Genomic DNA, 16,493 nt, shown 5'->3' on the forward strand with positions numbered 1-16,493 from the left:
GAGAGGCTCTCCTTTGCTCTCGCTTGTTCATACAAAAAAACAAAAAAAACAAAGCTACTGCTCCTCTCCAGACAACAGACCACTTTTGGAGTGAACAATAATGACGTGACAAGCAAATTGTGTTATGTCTACAACTTCCTTCTCTCTCCTTTTCTCATTAGGTGAGGTCAATGGTGCTGCCCTTAACCTGTGAACTTGGGGCTCTAGTAAAAGCTCCAGCGGTACAGTTAACCGCTGTTGGGTCTCTCAGCTCCCTGCATCACAAATCTGAACTCTTACTTGAGTTTCAATCACAGCATGAATGTTTTTTTTGTAGTTCTCTCTTGAGGGTCAACAACTACGCACTGAGTGACAGACAGCCTCTGATTTTGCCATTGCCATGGCAGGTCAGCATGTGGAGGAATGCCGGCCTGGGAGGTGACCTGGTAGGTTCCATGAGACAGTCAAATACTCTTCTGCTTCTCTTTCCATTTTACATCACGTTGACTGAGTGATGGCGGTAACACATCCGGGGAAATAAACCCACTCATCCTGGGCACAAGATGAAAGTCGTTCATTCGTAAGGGCAATAATAAATTACCCATCAAGAATGAGGTGCGTCACACACAATAAAAAAGTACCACATCTGGATTCAAACCAGGCCGGACAGTCCAAGCTGCAGGTGAGCGCTGGCACCGATAACTGTCTGGCCATTAGCATGTAGATGGTGAGGATCAACTTCCAATAAAAAAACTCAGCTGCTGCACTGTTCTTAGCATGGCCCCGCCCCCTGATTCCCAGTCTCCGAGACCCAGTTCAGACCAGGCATCAACTTGGGTGATCTGACCACGGGTGGACATCTTTGCATAAAAGTGTGAGGTCACTCCTGGCACTCCAATGTGTCTACGCATGCGTCTCCAGTGACCGGATCTCCCTCGCCTGCTCAAGGTGCAAATAAACAAACATGAGGCAACAATATGCTTCCTTGACTCATCTCAGGGAAATCAGAAGAGGGTCGTGTTCCAGGAAGCCTCGTCCTGCCCAGGATATTTGATGCAACCATGATCCAAATGTTCATCAATATGCTTGATTTACAAATCGGCGCCCATGGTTTAGCCTTCATGTCACAGTCTCTAGGGTATGCAAATGGAGGCTCTTATTTATAATCAACCTTGTTGCTCTGGGGAGAGGAGGCATCATTTTTTTTATCATTTTAGTCAATATTTTTATGATTTATTATTTGTTAATCTGGCAGTAAAATTTACAATGAATCGTGAAGGATATCCACTTGCTGAGCAGCTTGCATGACCCCGAGAGCATCACCTCAGATTACAAACAAGAACATGCTATTGCTGAAGACGTCACATGGCCCAGATCACATTTGCACTTACTAATAAAAGAATGTGGATCAGGCCACCTTGAATGTGGTCTGAGTTAAGAGCAGTGTAAATACAGCACCGAGCCCATACGGGAGACCGATGTTACCTTAGCTACTAACATTATTATTTTCATTATTTTAACTTTATTTTGAAAGCTATGTCTCTGCACAGCATCTGATTTTTGTTAGCAACTGATTCAGGCTAATGCCAGACAAGGGAAACAGAGAAACTGAAAGATTTCTGATGACTGCTTTTAGTGGTGACATGAGAGCGTGTCAAAAGTTGGTCTATGGGCTGATAGATGGTCACATGCCATGTTCACACGTGTGGACGGAGGTCTCACTAGCTGGCCCCCCTTACAGACCTGTGGGGGGCAGATTCTCATCTCCAGGCAAGGTCACTCATTCAACTGAGGCCCGTCTAGCGTGGCCCCTTTCCTGCTGCCTGCCCGGGACTCACCTCTTCAGGTGTTAGGAGGGAGCACAGCTCGCAGTTCTTTAAAAGTCTCGAAAAGTGAAGGAAAAATATTTTTATAATAATTCTTATAAAGTCTTGCCTGTACAGGATTTATACAAAACCTAATTTTTATTTGATTCAAACAGCTGAACAAAAAGGTAGCGTTTGACACTAACACATGAATGTCTTGTCCTGCATGAACGGTCAGCAAGGTGATAGAAGGGACAGATGAACAGGCCAGGGTGACACCTAATAGATCAGATCTTTACGACCAACAGTTTAGAGATGAGAAGGAGACCTGCTGCGACCAGAAGTCCCCCTCTCGAAGGCCTGCAGCCCTGACCTCCCTGGGGGAGCGCGTCGTTCAGGGCCCATATAAACTTTTGAAGTAGGGAGTCCAAGGAAAGGCCAGGTATGTAAGGTAATAAATTATGTCTTTAAATACAAACACAAAAAGTGAAAGAGGGCATGACCCCTGACACGGAGATGAGTACTTCTGAGCAGTTATGTCTTCTGTTTTTCTCCGCTTGGATGGATACCTGTCAGCCTTTATTTATTGCTTCCCACTATTACTCTCAATAAGAATGAGACCCAAACTTCATCTTCTTTGAAGTGTTTTTCTACTCAAGTCAATAAATCAGAAGCTGCGATTCAGCGCAGCTATGTTGAACCACTAATTAATTGTGACATTCACAATGATAGGGAAGAAATTCCTTACAGTTTTGCCATTACAGCAAATATTTGAAGTAAATGCCACTATGATAGATGCATTTAGAAGCAAGTTGTTTCTTGGAAAAGACAGAGCATGAGTGAGTTTGTATCTAGCAGAGCTGCTATTAAGAGTTTATAGCTCCCTCTCATGTCTGGTGGGTGAGTGACAGAGAGACGCAGACAGAGGGTGTTCCTCCATTGCATCTCAGCCAGGGACAGCTGACTGGTTGGGATCTAATTGCTCTCAAGTGAGGTCAGCAGGAGGCATTTATCTAAGCAGAGTGCGAAGCGACAGTGGAAGATGCAAAGAGTCAGCCGGCCAGAAACAGGGACACATCCATGGGAGCTGACAGAAGCTCCCAGCTCAGCTTTACTGCCTCACTGGACTTGTTTTACAACTGAGACTGCAGCTTCAGGACTGAGGAGTCCTCAATTTCAAACTCTTGCTGAGAGGGAGCACAGCCTCGACAACTGCTGTCATCACTCAGAGCACAGGTCAGTCCTTCAACTACCGATTTCTTTAAAGAAAAACAGCATTGGTTTGTGATTTCCAAAACGTAAGAAGATACATAGTCGATTATAGGCCAGAGACGACTGAGCAAACCCAGCAGCGTTGATGCAATATTTCACTGTTCTGGGTCTGTTACAGGAAGACACATAGCTGTCAAATTACACCATAACAATGTTGATTCACCACTAGGAATGACACAGTTCATATGTGCTTGACTAGAGAAAAACAGACGCCTTTCAAAAGTTATTCAAAGATGTTCGAGAGCTCTATTGTTGTTATTTTTCCAACTGTGCAACCAAGACTCAAACACATTTTTGCTTTTAATACAGTGACATTCAACATAACAGTTCATGACCTGGATTATGGCGTCCTTTGACTGATTATGGTCTCAAGAGGATGGAGCAATCAAAGCAATCTGACAGTGAGAACTGAAGAGAAACATCACCCTTCTTCATCAGATCAGCCTCCAGCCTCATCTAACCCCAATCAACATCAGACCAGCTCCTCTCCGCGTCCCAGTAGGAATCCCTGCTGCACAGAGCCTGCACCTGGACGTCCCATCACAAGTGTCAGGGTCAAGAGGGTCGCTGGGCTGAGGGGATAGCTCACAGATCTCACATTTCAGTATGTTGTTCACTGATCCCCACTGCATTGTATTATAATGCGCAGATGGATGCTGACATGGAACGTTCAGAATGTGTTCCCGGGACTGTACCTGCATGCAGTCTTCCTGTTCAGCAGTGTGTGTGTGGTCTACAGTGACTGCACACCGGAGCAACTTGCTGCCATCATGAACTGCTCAAGGCATGAGCGCCACACCAGGAACTATGACTACATGGAGGGAGGCGATGTGCGTATTCGACAGCTGTTCAGCCGCACCCAGTGGTTCCTAACAATTGATGACAATGGCAACATCAATGGGACACAAGATCCAACCAACTGTTACAGTAAGGAGGCCTGCTTTTGTCTTGTGTACACACTGTTCTCGTGTCAGTTTAGTTGAATGTGGCAGACAACTTAGTCACATGGTCCGTCAGGGTGACAGGAGCACGTCCTCCAGTTTATTAGCAGAGTTAATAGGTCCCATGTCTCTATTAGAGCACTCAGAGTGACAGCAGGGGGGGGGCTTCGGCTTGTTAAATCAAAGCACCGTCAGAACAGTCTGTAATGAGGTAAACTGAGGAGGTGTGGGGACGGATCGGTGCCTATGACCTCGGACTCACACTGGCACACTTGTTCAAAAGGATTTACTTTCCCAAAAACGTGGCCGGACTGAAGGACAAAGAAAAACGACCGGCCTCATATTCCTTTACAGTGGCAAACGACATCTCGCTGACGTTTCTTTAGCAAAGAATACAAAAGCAAATGTTTTACACAGTTCGCTTTGTTTCTTAAGTGTATTTTCTAGACAGGGAATTTGTAATTGAACAAAGTAACCCTCTTGAATTGCTTCAGAGCCAACATTTCTCAACATTTTTAGAGACTACTGGAAGTCTCTGTCATGCTGAGGATGTTTTAAGTGGTTATCATTTCCTCCTATCTGACAGTGCAGCTGTGGCTGGAATGTTGGCATGAGAGCGAAAGGCCTCGGAGTGGATGGAAAAGATGCTTGTGCAACGATTGGCAACGAAAGAAAGGAGGAACGATACACCCTTGTGTGGCTGACTGTAGCACGCGAAAAACACACGCACTTCTTTTACGAGAGCGGCAGGGAGCAAATAAATTATGTGTAATATGAGAACAGATTCAAAAATGAAAAGGAGAGAATGAGTCTTGGAAGCAGAGTAATGATATTTTTGGCCTCCGTGTTGTTCAGCATCAAAAAGGTTATCTGCAATTCACCTCAAAAAGTTTCAAATCACTTATTTTAGCCATTTTCTTGAAACGTGTGCAACCGCTATGTGTCCGACACATATTGGGCATCGCAGAGAAGGAGCGTTGTGAAGAAATCATGTGTGGTTTGGGGTTATTGCAACAGTTTCCAGGAGTGTGTAAACATATCCTCCAATACAAACAGAGGACATGTAAAATAACAGATGGATCTGCTCTTCACAAACTAGTAAATGCTAAATGCTAACATTTTTGTTCAGGTTGAAATGATACACCGCAAATAGCTTCATTTGAGTTTGGACCAAATGTGATAACAATGTCAATCAAACAGAGCAAATAAACAGTTCTAAACTGGATCTACACTGCAGCATGGCAACTGGAAAACACAGTCACTGAGGCTTTTCGACAGTCGACCATTTATTTGCTGATTCACTGAGATAAAGCTGCTATCAGGTGCAGCTAAATGAGCCTGCGGGCATCTTATATTTGATTATAAGTAGTTATATAATTACTGTGTTTGCCAAACAGAAATAGAGATCGTCTAAAAAAAAAAAAAAAAAGTTGCATTGTTTCACGGGCAATGTCATTTGCATTCAAAGGCAGTAGAAAAAAGTTTTTAAAATACATTTTCCTGACATCATGATAACTTTGTATCAGTTGAGTCTGTTTCCATGACACAGAAATTCCTGAAAGGCTCTCAGTGAATTTAAATGACGGATTTGAGCTCCCTTCAGAGAAAGCAGAATCTGGAGATTTATCCACACGTTCATTTATTTAGCCTGGGGGGGGGGGGTGATGACAAGTCGATCCTGGCTGAGGATAGCCTGGGAGGCAGGACGCGTCACAGCCTAAATGTTAGTGATACAAGTGTGGAAATATGCTTTGTCTTTGCACAGCGAACAACTGCAGCTGTCACATTTAATAGTATGGGAATGTCATTTGCATGCTAGAAGAGAACGCCGGAAGATGTGTCGTCCAAAAAAAAAAACAACACATACTTATATTCGCACAAGAGGAAAAAATCAACAGCTGAATCTTTTTTTTTAAGGTGAAAATAATTTTAAACCAATTTTGCATGTACAGAAAGCTGTTTTAAGCACAAATACTTACCTAATATGGACTTTGAAATCATCCTCAGTTGTGATCGATCAAATTCAACGTGACAGAAAAGCGGGGTCGAGGAAATACTTGCGTGCAGTAAAAAGGCAGTAATATTCAGTCAAATACTACTAGCAAAGCATAAACAACATTCCTACATCGGGAGACTCATCTGTTTGTGATCTAGCAAACACTCAAACGCAACATGCTCAATGTCAGTCTGAGAGGCTTTCAGAGAGGTCTTCCCCTTCCTCCTCTGCCTGTCAAATGGAGGAATTCCTGCAGTATGCAGAAATTCACGATTGTATTTGAATCCCCAGATAACTCTCTTCAACATTGTCCTCAGATGAATAGATGTGTGTTTTACTGTTGCAATTTATGGACTCCCGAGGTTCCTTTTAGGAGCTAAACTTCAAGGATGATGAATTTTAGAGAGTTTTTCTGACTAAAGAAGAACTTGGGTGAGAGAGAGAGGGAGGGAGAGAGAAAGGTGAGAGGGCATGTTGTAGTCATTGCTGTGAAAATGAATGTCTTTTTATTGAGAAATTCATAAATATTGCTGGATATGGAACCTGCACCTTTGTGTTTAAAGAATCTACTTTATTTTATTCTCTTACAATGTCAAACCGGCCAGTTTTACTGTGTTTTTACATTAATAATTAATTAATGCATAAACTAGTAGTCGTATTAAATATTGTTTCTACTCACTGCAAACTTTATCCAGAGGGCACTTGGAGATGTGTCTGCCTACGTGACCTAGACCAGGCCCAGTTTTTTTCATGTTTCAGCTTTAACAGATCTGTTCCAAAAGGTACCGACGTCCCTCCTGGCTCATGCTGCACCCCTCCGCTGTGGTGAAAATCGCACAATTTGTGCGTAATACTGCAAACAAACAAGCAGCACTGACAACATTTCCTCCTTGCAACTCTAATTAACCCCCTGGAGTAATGTGTTACACAAATAAATTAATAATTTATTGATATCATTAAATAAAAAAGTGAGGCAGTCATGAGGCATGCTTTTAGTCTCCCAGAGATTTGAGGAGCAGGCCTAAAGTGTAGCGTGCAAAGCCCACTGAAGGAGGTAGTTCTCTCAATCCCGGGGGGAACGAGGCTTAATCTGTCTCCCACATGTGCAGTGGCATAGGCAGCAGTTTGAGTAATGGCCAACCAGGCCAGTTAATAAGCTTGAATGAAGCCAGAGAGACCCCAGACTGATTAACCACAGGAACTTCTGTCTTGTTCGTTAATGAAGATGAATGTTGAGGGCAGTATGGAGTCCAGAGTGAAGGCTGGATGTTACCGCGCTGGTAAATGTCTTATTTTTCTCACGGTGTGACTGTCTGACAGGTATCCTGGAGATAAGGACAGTGTCCGAGGGGGGCGTGCTGGCTATCAAAGGCATCAAGAGCCAGTATTACATCTGCATGAACAAGGTCGGACAGCTTCTCGGGAAGGTACGATGGCAACATATAGCAATCATGGCCGAGCGATAAACTGCCACCAAAGATGTTGTCTTGTGATGATGTCGCATTCTCTCTTTAATCCTTTACAGAGGATCTACAATGATAACTGCAACTTCAAGGAGATCTTCCTAGAAAACTACTTCAACGCTTACTCCTCTACAAAGTGGACTAAAAACGGCAAGGAAATGTTCATAGCCCTGTCTCAGAAGGGGCGGCCGCTGCGAGGGAAGAAGACCCGCCGCGAGCACGGAGCATCACACTTCATCCCCATGAAATGCCGGGAGGAGAGGAGGGTGGACTGAGAATGAGGACTAATGTTTATTCTATTAATACATATATATGTATATGTATATGTGTATATATATATATATATATATATATATATATATATATATATATATATATATATATATATTAACAGACACATGTAAACTCACTGCCATCGCCATGCTATACACTTAAGTTGTAATTTTCCATAATATCTAATTTTATGAGGAGGGAAGGAAATCAGATTATTAAACATACCACCATTTTCAGATTAGAAGAACTAGTGAAATTTTTGAAATAGCTTAAACATTAAAACCACAAGTCTATTCGATGTTATTGTTATTTTGAGTAAAATATTGTATTTCCTTATAAAACAGTTATGTGTTTTCTTATAAAACAATATTAGGCACTGTCGGAGCTGTATCCTTTCCAAAGATGATCTGCACGGACCAGATGAGGACACAAACACACACACACACACACACACACACACACACACACACACACAGGTACTACAGATGACTTGAAGCAAGCTGGACTTGTCTATTTTTTTATCAGTACAAGTGCTTGGAGTACACAAAACTGAGGCACACTAATAAGGTGACAGCCATTTTAGTGACATGTTAAGCTTGTGGGATCATCTGTTTAGATGTCAATATCAAAGTTGGATTTTGAAGATGTTCAAATATTCTTCTGCTCAAAAAAAAATGAAGATCCAGATTAAAATATCAAGTGATGGACGAGAGTTAACTGTCCCTCCGGTGGACACTGCAGGTGGAAGCCGTTGTTTCCGTTCAAGCCATTTTCAGCCTCTTATCGTCGTGAGCGACGGTGTAGTTTCACTTACGTCTATTTAATTTGCTAGACATGTGTGTTTCCCAAAAACAGACAAGTTTATAATGAAGCTGTCATTAAGAACATCCAAAAGTCAGTGAGGATTTTTTGGGGGGGTTTAAACATTTCTGCAGACATCAAATCTTGTCTATTTTTTCCCAGTAATTTCTACAATTTAGTGACATCAAACTTGGCATTTGCATGGTTGGTACGTTTGAAGTCATTTGGATGTACGGTTCCATGTTTGGCCCCCGTGTCTCCATGTTTGTTTGTTGTCTGTTAGTTCACATTGTGAGTGGAGGACTTGGTGATGAGGTCGGAGTTCTGCAGTGGAACTGTGAATGTCTGAGATGACAGTCAGGACCCTGGCTCATTTTTATACTTCATGACATCACATCACGACCCAACTCATAGCTCCGCCCCTTAAACACGTTGCACTGCCTAAAAATAGTCTGGGGTACAGCCAGCAGAAACTCTTGGGTTTGTTTGTATCTCTCTATTCGTTGTTGGCGGTGCTGAGCCTGCATGCAGATAATGATGATAGCGTCAGGGAGGGAAAGCACATTACCATCCATCCATCCATCCATTTTCTACACTGCTTATCCATTAAGGGTTGTGTGGGGGGGCTGGAGCCTATCTCAGCTGACATTGGGTGAGAGGAGAGTTCACCCTGGACGGGTCACCGGTCTGTCGCAGGGCCTCCAAGAGCAAATAGGGGCTCAGTGTCTTACGCAAGGATACTTGGACATGGTCACCGGGGGAAGTGAGGATCGAACCAGCGACCCTTCTGTCGCCAGAAAGCACATTACATCCTGCCTTATTTTATGTCAACATATTTTCAGTGTGTGAGCTGTGACTATCTAGCTAGCTCACAGTTTGTTGTTATTTCACAAAGTGAGGGGGAATTTGAACATCCCGTCACACAGAATATGGAGGAGGTGGTGAATGCAGGCAGAAGTAATCACCCGATGGCAAGCTAGCTAAGACCCAAAACACTGTTCCAGAAAACCAGACATAAACAAATGGTGTCAAGGTGGGGGTTTTTTTATTACGAAGAGATTTTTATCAAAATGGCGCCATGAAACACAGAAGGTCCAATCTACTCAAAATGTCATGTTTTAGTAGGTGCCCTGGCCTGAGGACACCACCGCCCAGATCTACATGCCAACACTGAGTCTCAGTTGTAGCACCACCTCCTGCCAACAGGAGGCGAGCCATTTGTTACAAACATCATTCAATTTATGTGACTTTTACACTGTTTGCTCCACACTTGATATGTCAGCATCTGTCGACGAGCTGAGCTGGGTCACCATGGCAGCCTCGTGACAGCCAATCAGCCTTCATATGGTTATAGAAACACCACTGACTCGTGAACACACCCTCACCACAGTAATCGTGCCTCCTACATTTAAAGGGGTCAACTGTTGCTTGCAAGTGTTCCTTCAGATATCATGTGGAGGACTTCACTCCATCTCTGTCAGTATGGAATAAGCCACATTATGAAGATGTACTTGATGTGTCGCACAGGGCTTTTATGGCAGGAGCTTGACTCCGTGACAGGAACAGGAAGTGTGAATAACTTGCAGCCATGCAGTTACACCTCATGAGCCTCGTTTACATCACAACCCACCGTATATTTAAAGATGTATCAACTTTGAAGTCACCGTTTCTTCATGCAGAATCCAGAGATTATAAAGATTCAAAACAGTGAGGTTCTTTAAAGTAACTGCCGCAGCGCGCAGAAAGGTGCAGGGTCCTGCTCAACTCCACCACTAGGGGGTCTAAACGCCCTCAGCCTCAAGACCCTCAAGGTCCTTTCACCAGCATGAGTGTCATCGCTTCCCCCAAGAATAACAAAATCATCAGCATGAGGATTAATGTTGACTGCTACATGCTAAATACCTTTTTCAGAAAAAGCAATGATTTACAAAATTTATAAAGTCTGCCAAATTCATTTTTATCAAATTAATCAGCGTCTTTAGATGTCATTTAACTGGTCGGATCGTTCCTGAGGAGAATATTTCTCTGACCAGCAGCCACTTCAGCTTTAGCCTGCCATCATTTGAGCTCCGCAGTAACCAGCTGTGGTTTGTTTTCATGGCTACAGAGCTGTACAAATGTTAACAATAAAATAAACCATTTCTTATTGTAAGCTGTAATTCAAGGAAAATCTGCTTATAAAGGCATGAATATCTGAAGCCTGAAGCCCAAACATAAAATACACTGGAGAAATAAACAGATTTTTCATTATGAAATCGCCATCCTTGTTAATAATGCAAATGTGGCCGTGTTGTTTGGATACAAAAATCTGTAGCCTCGGGTTTCCTGAGGCCTCAGCTCTGATACACAACACAGAGCTGAAACGAGTCCAAAATGTACCATTTGTAGGTAAATAGGACTTTGATATGAAATACAAAATGAACGCTTCAGAGAAACTCAAAATCTAATATATCTAATGAAATTAAGGACACAACATAAACACATATAGAAAACATCTAAAGCAACAGTATCTTTTCAGACAGACATCGGGACATTCCTCTGGAGATCTGAAGTCTGTTTCCTAGCTTGGCCGATACAATGACAAGATACTGACTGAACACACACTGAAAAGAAACATTTGGGAAAACTTTTGGTTCCTTGGACAATCTAAGGAACACGATATACATGAATAATAATAAAAACAAAAACATTCAATCTGATAAGTGAGGTTGAGACGTGGTCATGCAACTCCAGGATAAAACTATTCATTTATGACGGAATATTAAAATAAACTGACATGGTCAAATGTTAGGCTACTTTAATTCCCACTGAGTTTATACTGAGTATAAATGGATTCTTATCAGTGCAGCAAAATACTGGAGACATACTGGCAGGATTCCTACCCCTCAAGCACACACGTGCGTGCAGGAACACTCACACACACACCGACACAGTTTTACCTTTTGCCTGAGTTCACATCTGGCTTGGAGAAGCCCTGTCAGATAAAGACAGTCAAATTGAGAGAGCAAACCCCTGAAATACATTTGACCCAAACAACATCCGAGCAAGGTGAAGGCTTCTGCCAAGTCACGCAAAGTTAGTCTTAGCAGATAATTTGTAACATACCCAAAATGTAAACACATTTCAGACTCAAGGCTGTGTATTCCCAGGAGGACGGAGAGAGTGAGGGAACTGTCATAGACGCGAGGCTGAAACACAGTCATGCCAAACACATAAATTACCCACAAGGTGTGCCAAGACTCACAGGTTTTGTTTAATAAAATGCTCCTGAAATCACAGTCTTTTTTCTTTTACAAAACATGGCATCCCAGGAACTTTGTTTTGTTTTGGGTTTTTTGCACAAGAAATAAAATGACCAAACTAGCTGTGCCCTTGTCGGTTAATCTAGTCAAAAATATGCGACCGCTGAACGTATGTGAGTATATCAACACTAGGTCATTACATGCCGGATGCTTAAAATTCAAATGAATATTAGTAATTAATATTCGGATGTGGAAAAATAAGTGGATAAGTGCACTTGGAGAGCACAGATGTCTGCCAAGATCCATGTCATATTTCCTGAAAATAAACTAAACAGTCCAGTGACTATGAGAGCTCGCTCATGATCACCCACTGTTAGATCGGCATGTCTATGTTTGGGTAAAACAAATTCAGAATCATGTGATTGAGAGGCTCCTCCCTCCATGTATTGTTTATTTATTTAAAAAAAATTAAACTTCTGCAGTGGAATTTCCATAGACTGTGGTGACTGTTTACCAAAACGAGCTAACGGGCTACGAGTGCTAAATAACAGTCGGTTGCTATCAATGCAGCTGTCTTTGAGCTGTCTACTCAGGCAGACAGATGTGGAGTGTTCTCTCCCATTACAGGCCAATCAGTGCACGTTTCTATTGCCTTATGGGGGCATACGTGTATTATACAAAATTAAAAACCAGACATCTGCATGTTGTAACCTATAGTTAACACTGGAGTCTATGGAGCAGTGGGAGGTTGTGTAATTTCTTGGCTCTTCCTTGTCCTGCACAACAGTTCGTGAAAGTCAACTGGGTGGTTCTTGTGTAATCTAGCTAAAATACGGACAAACAGCAGTGAAAACGCGACAACCTTGGTGGGGTGATAATCAATACTTGCTGTGGCTACCGCAGAAATTGTTCATGTATTGTCTAACACGTCCAAACTTCTTCACTCCCTTTGCTTTTCTTATGCGAGAAAGCAGCTACTGTGCAGTTTGATGGATCCCTGGGGATGAATAATGACCCAGTGACAATGATTTGCTATTAATTGCGACGCTTTGGAACAGCAGTACTGTATTTGCATTAGCATGGAAGCGTGAAGCGAAGAGCTCCATGTGTTTCATATTACTGACAGCATGTGCATACAAGGGCAGAAGTAGGGAGGTCTGCTGCTGGCTGTGAACAGCACCGCAGGGAAGAACGGAGTGAGACAAGCTCAAAAAGTGGGTGTGCGTGAGGTAAAGTTAACAAGGAGGGAGGCTGGGGAGTCTCGTGCGATGTGGAGAGGTGGGCTTGGGGCAGCGGGAGAAAGGGGAGGGGTAACAAGCAGCTGAACTTGATACATTTCAGAGCCATAACTCTTCATTTCCCCAAAGGAAATCTATGGTTATGCAACCAGGGGAACTCTGTTTGCAGCTCTTAGCACGGAACCCCAGAACACCAGATCATTGTGAGGGAAATTCAAGACCACAACATCGCACTTTCCTGAACAGCAAATTAAATCAAAGCTTATTAACTTTACTACAAGTGTTGCTGGGGTTTGGATGGCTTAAACTTTGTTCCGTCTCCATGTAACTTGGAACTGAGGAAAATCCTTCTCAGTGAATTAAATCCACATGGATGTATAACAAATTTGAAAAGAGCATGTTTTTTTAATCATAAAACCGATAAAAAAAAACAACCCACTCATACCTGCAATGTGATATTGAGCTTGAAACTGTTAATGATAGTTCAAAATCTATGTTCATCGGCCATCATGAAATTAAACATTTATCTCAAAATGTAACTTTAACTTTAATTTAAACTGAGAGGAGAAAGACTACATTGAATTGCCACTAAATATCACAGTAATTACTATATGAAAGAAAAATACGTTTCCTAAAGCAGTTCATTGGCCTGCATTTTGTATAATACTGCAGTTAATCGTGGTTGTTTGCCACATTGACACGTGCCTGTCACGGAGACCTTCACATTTGACCACCAAGGTCTTTCCACTTCATCAGTTAGTCCCGATTTGACGTTCATGGAAAATTTGGAAAAATTCCCTCGAGGTGTTGAGGAGATTTCACAGTCATGATACAGCACTGGACGGCGATAAGAGCTTGTCTCTGACGGGTTCTGTAGTTTTACCCTTGAGACTTTCCTAAGGATGTCGTGTATGAGAAACCTTTACTTTTTCTTCCTTTTTTTTGCAGCAAATGCAGTGTTATTTCAAGAATCACATGTTTAAAAGGAGAAAAAGTCCAAGCCACATGAGATTCCATGATTACAAGTGGTACTGTTCCCTCATAACAGGGAGAACCAGGGTTGGAATTCAGGAACAGGCACTGAGAACCCTGGTGAGGAAGAGGAGCTGGTTGGACACATTTCGTTGTATTCTTGTGTCATGATAATGAGGACTTTCTTCTCCATCCAAAGAAAGACAATTCAGACGTGTTGTGAATCTGTCTGCATGATTAAAATCTGTCTCCAGGCTGTGGTATCTCGTGAGATCCCACAGTGATCCCATTGAAAAGTATTGGCAGCCGCTCTTCAAATTATCAAGAGAAATGTGGACATTGTTTCTAAAAGACATGATAGCTTTGTTTTTTCAGATGTAATTATTCAGTATTTTGATCAGTATAAAGACATGATGTTTCCCACACTGTCAAACATGGAGACTCAGAAACATGGCAGGTATGTCATCAATGTGTGGTTACTTGAGCTCCAAATATGAAGTTGTCTGCGACATGTCATCTAGAGCTCTCTTGACTCAAGTAGAATATCCATTAAAAAAATGCATTAAATAAAATTAGTCTGGATTGACCGAAATGAGTGCAGTTCAAATATTCGATTTTTATTTGCCTGACTGTGCGTTACATCGAAATGTTATCTGGATCAACGTCAGCAGATCAAAAGAAAAATTTATGAGATGTGGTGAGCTTGTTGTGTCTTTCCTCTTCCTCCGACTGAACAGAAAACAGATTTAATTTTTAACGCTGAGACAGTCAAGCTATTCATACCGAAGGTAGGCTGTTGCCTCGGGACTGCATTATTGTTTTGTCTTGCCATGTGATCATTGCATAGACTTTTTAAAAGAAGTGCATGTAGCCAGCGTGATGTCACTCATTGTTATAAAGCCTCAGGTTTTGCAACCAGATGAGAATGTATCAGGTCACAAATGGCAGAATGAGGTATAAGGTGGTGGTGCAGTGGTCAGCACTGTGGCCTCACAGCAAGAAGGTTCCAGGTTCCAGTCCCGGCTCCAGCACAGGATCTTTCTGTGTGAGTCTCCATGTTCTCCCTTTTCCTGTGTGGGTTCTCTCTGGTACTCCAGCTTCCTCCCACAGTCCAAAGACATTGAGAGGACGAGGCTGATTGATACTCTAAATTGACCGTAGGTGTGACTGTGAGTGTGAATGGTTGTCTGTCTCAATGTGTTGGTCCTGTGATGGACTGGTGACCTGTCCAGGGTGAACCCCACCTCTCACCTGAAGGCTGCTGGGACAGGCTCCACCCCCCCCCCCCCCCATGACCCTTAACAGGATAAATCGTAGAAAATGGATGGATTGATGGATGGATATATCACAGTACATCTCAATGTGTTATTTTTAATAATCACTCACATAATATTTTCCACTACTTGTGCTATCCACATTTAGTCCACATCCTGTTCTTGAGGACAGACACAAAAAAGACAAGAAAAAGAATTAATGTACAGCAGGGAGGCTGACCAGAAGTGACTCAGTATGCGCCCACCCAAGGGCCTCGCCTCCTGCAGCTTCTCTGTAAAGATCCTTGCTGGATCTTTGTGCTGGATCCCTTGTGCAGCCTCCTCAACCTGTGCTGGCTGAGGCTGCTCATCTTGAAGGGACGTTGATGCGTCCCTGTCTTCCTCCTCAGCCCCTGCTTCGGTCTCTCCAACCTGTGGCGGATCAACGTCCTCCGTCAGCTCAGACTGCTGAACGACCTCTTGGGCCTGTGCAGCCTCCTCAACCTGTGCTGGCTGAGGCTGCTCATCTTGAAGGGACGTTGATGCGTCCCTGTCTTCCTCCTGAGCCCCAACCTGTGGTGGATCAACGTCCTCCATCAGCTCAGACTGCTGAACGACCTCTTGGGCCTGTGCAGCCTCCTCAACCTGTGTTGTAGCCTCATCCTTCTGGGCAGTGGATGTATCCTTCTGGGCAGTGGATGTATCCTTCTGGGCAGTGGATGTATCACACTGACCTTCTTCAGCCACTACCTGGGTCTCCAGGAACCTGGCTGTTTCTCCATACTCCTCCATCATGGCCTGCTCATAGGCCTCCAGGGCCTTGGCTGCCTTCCATTCCTCTGCCATGTACTCTGCTTTCCTGGCCCACCAGATGGCCTGTAGGTATCTGGCTTCGTTTGTATGTGGCCTGTATAGGTTCATCATGTTATCAACTTGTTGTGTATATATATATATATATGACAAAAGGTATTTGAGGTACAGCTCAAGCAAGAAGGCTCAGGGTTGTCTTCTTCGATGTCTTGGTAAGGTACCAACAAGTTTGGAATGTGTTAAATGATCACTTGTACGGTTCTCATATATCATATATATTATCATATATATATATATATATACGCCTTCCCAAAGTTCTGTTTTTGATCTCAGAATAAAGGATTCTGAGATCAGAGAATAAAGGAATCTGAGATCACAGAATAGTTGCAAAGAAGAGATTGAAGAAAGGACTCCCTAAAATCACAGTTAGAACTGTCAGACCAAAATA

The 16,493-nt window shown here is 42.9% G+C and overlaps 2 protein-coding genes across 2 annotated transcripts; one reads left to right on the top strand and one right to left on the bottom strand.

Annotated features, from left to right (window-relative positions):
- The first annotated feature begins 2,652 nt into the window (after positions 1–2,652).
- On the top strand, positions 2,653–7,843 carry fgf7 (fibroblast growth factor 7). Its single transcript, XM_086225917.1, has 4 exons — positions 2,653–3,020; positions 3,366–3,983; positions 7,314–7,420; positions 7,519–7,843. The coding sequence occupies exons 2-4, from the start codon at positions 3,698–3,700 to the stop codon at positions 7,729–7,731; spliced, it is 606 nt and encodes a 201-aa protein (XP_086082043.1). The 5' UTR covers positions 2,653–3,020; positions 3,366–3,697; the 3' UTR covers positions 7,732–7,843.
- A 1,192-nt stretch (positions 7,844–9,035) lies between these two features.
- Positions 9,036–16,315, bottom strand: LOC147268985 (uncharacterized). Its single transcript, XM_086225905.1, has 2 exons — positions 15,369–16,315; positions 9,036–9,051 (listed from the first exon to the last, which is right to left on the bottom strand). Exon 1 carries the CDS (start codon positions 16,157–16,159, stop codon positions 15,401–15,403), a length of 759 nt encoding a protein of 252 aa, XP_086082031.1. The 5' UTR covers positions 16,160–16,315; the 3' UTR covers positions 9,036–9,051; positions 15,369–15,400.
- Positions 16,316–16,493: the final 178 nt, after the last annotated feature.

Source organism: Aulostomus chinensis, chromosome 2, assembly GCF_037954235.1.
Source record: "Aulostomus chinensis isolate RoL2024-O1b breed Wild chromosome 2, RoL_Achi_v1.0, whole genome shotgun sequence".
Classification (NCBI taxonomy): Eukaryota; Metazoa; Chordata; class Actinopteri; order Syngnathiformes; family Aulostomidae; genus Aulostomus; species Aulostomus chinensis.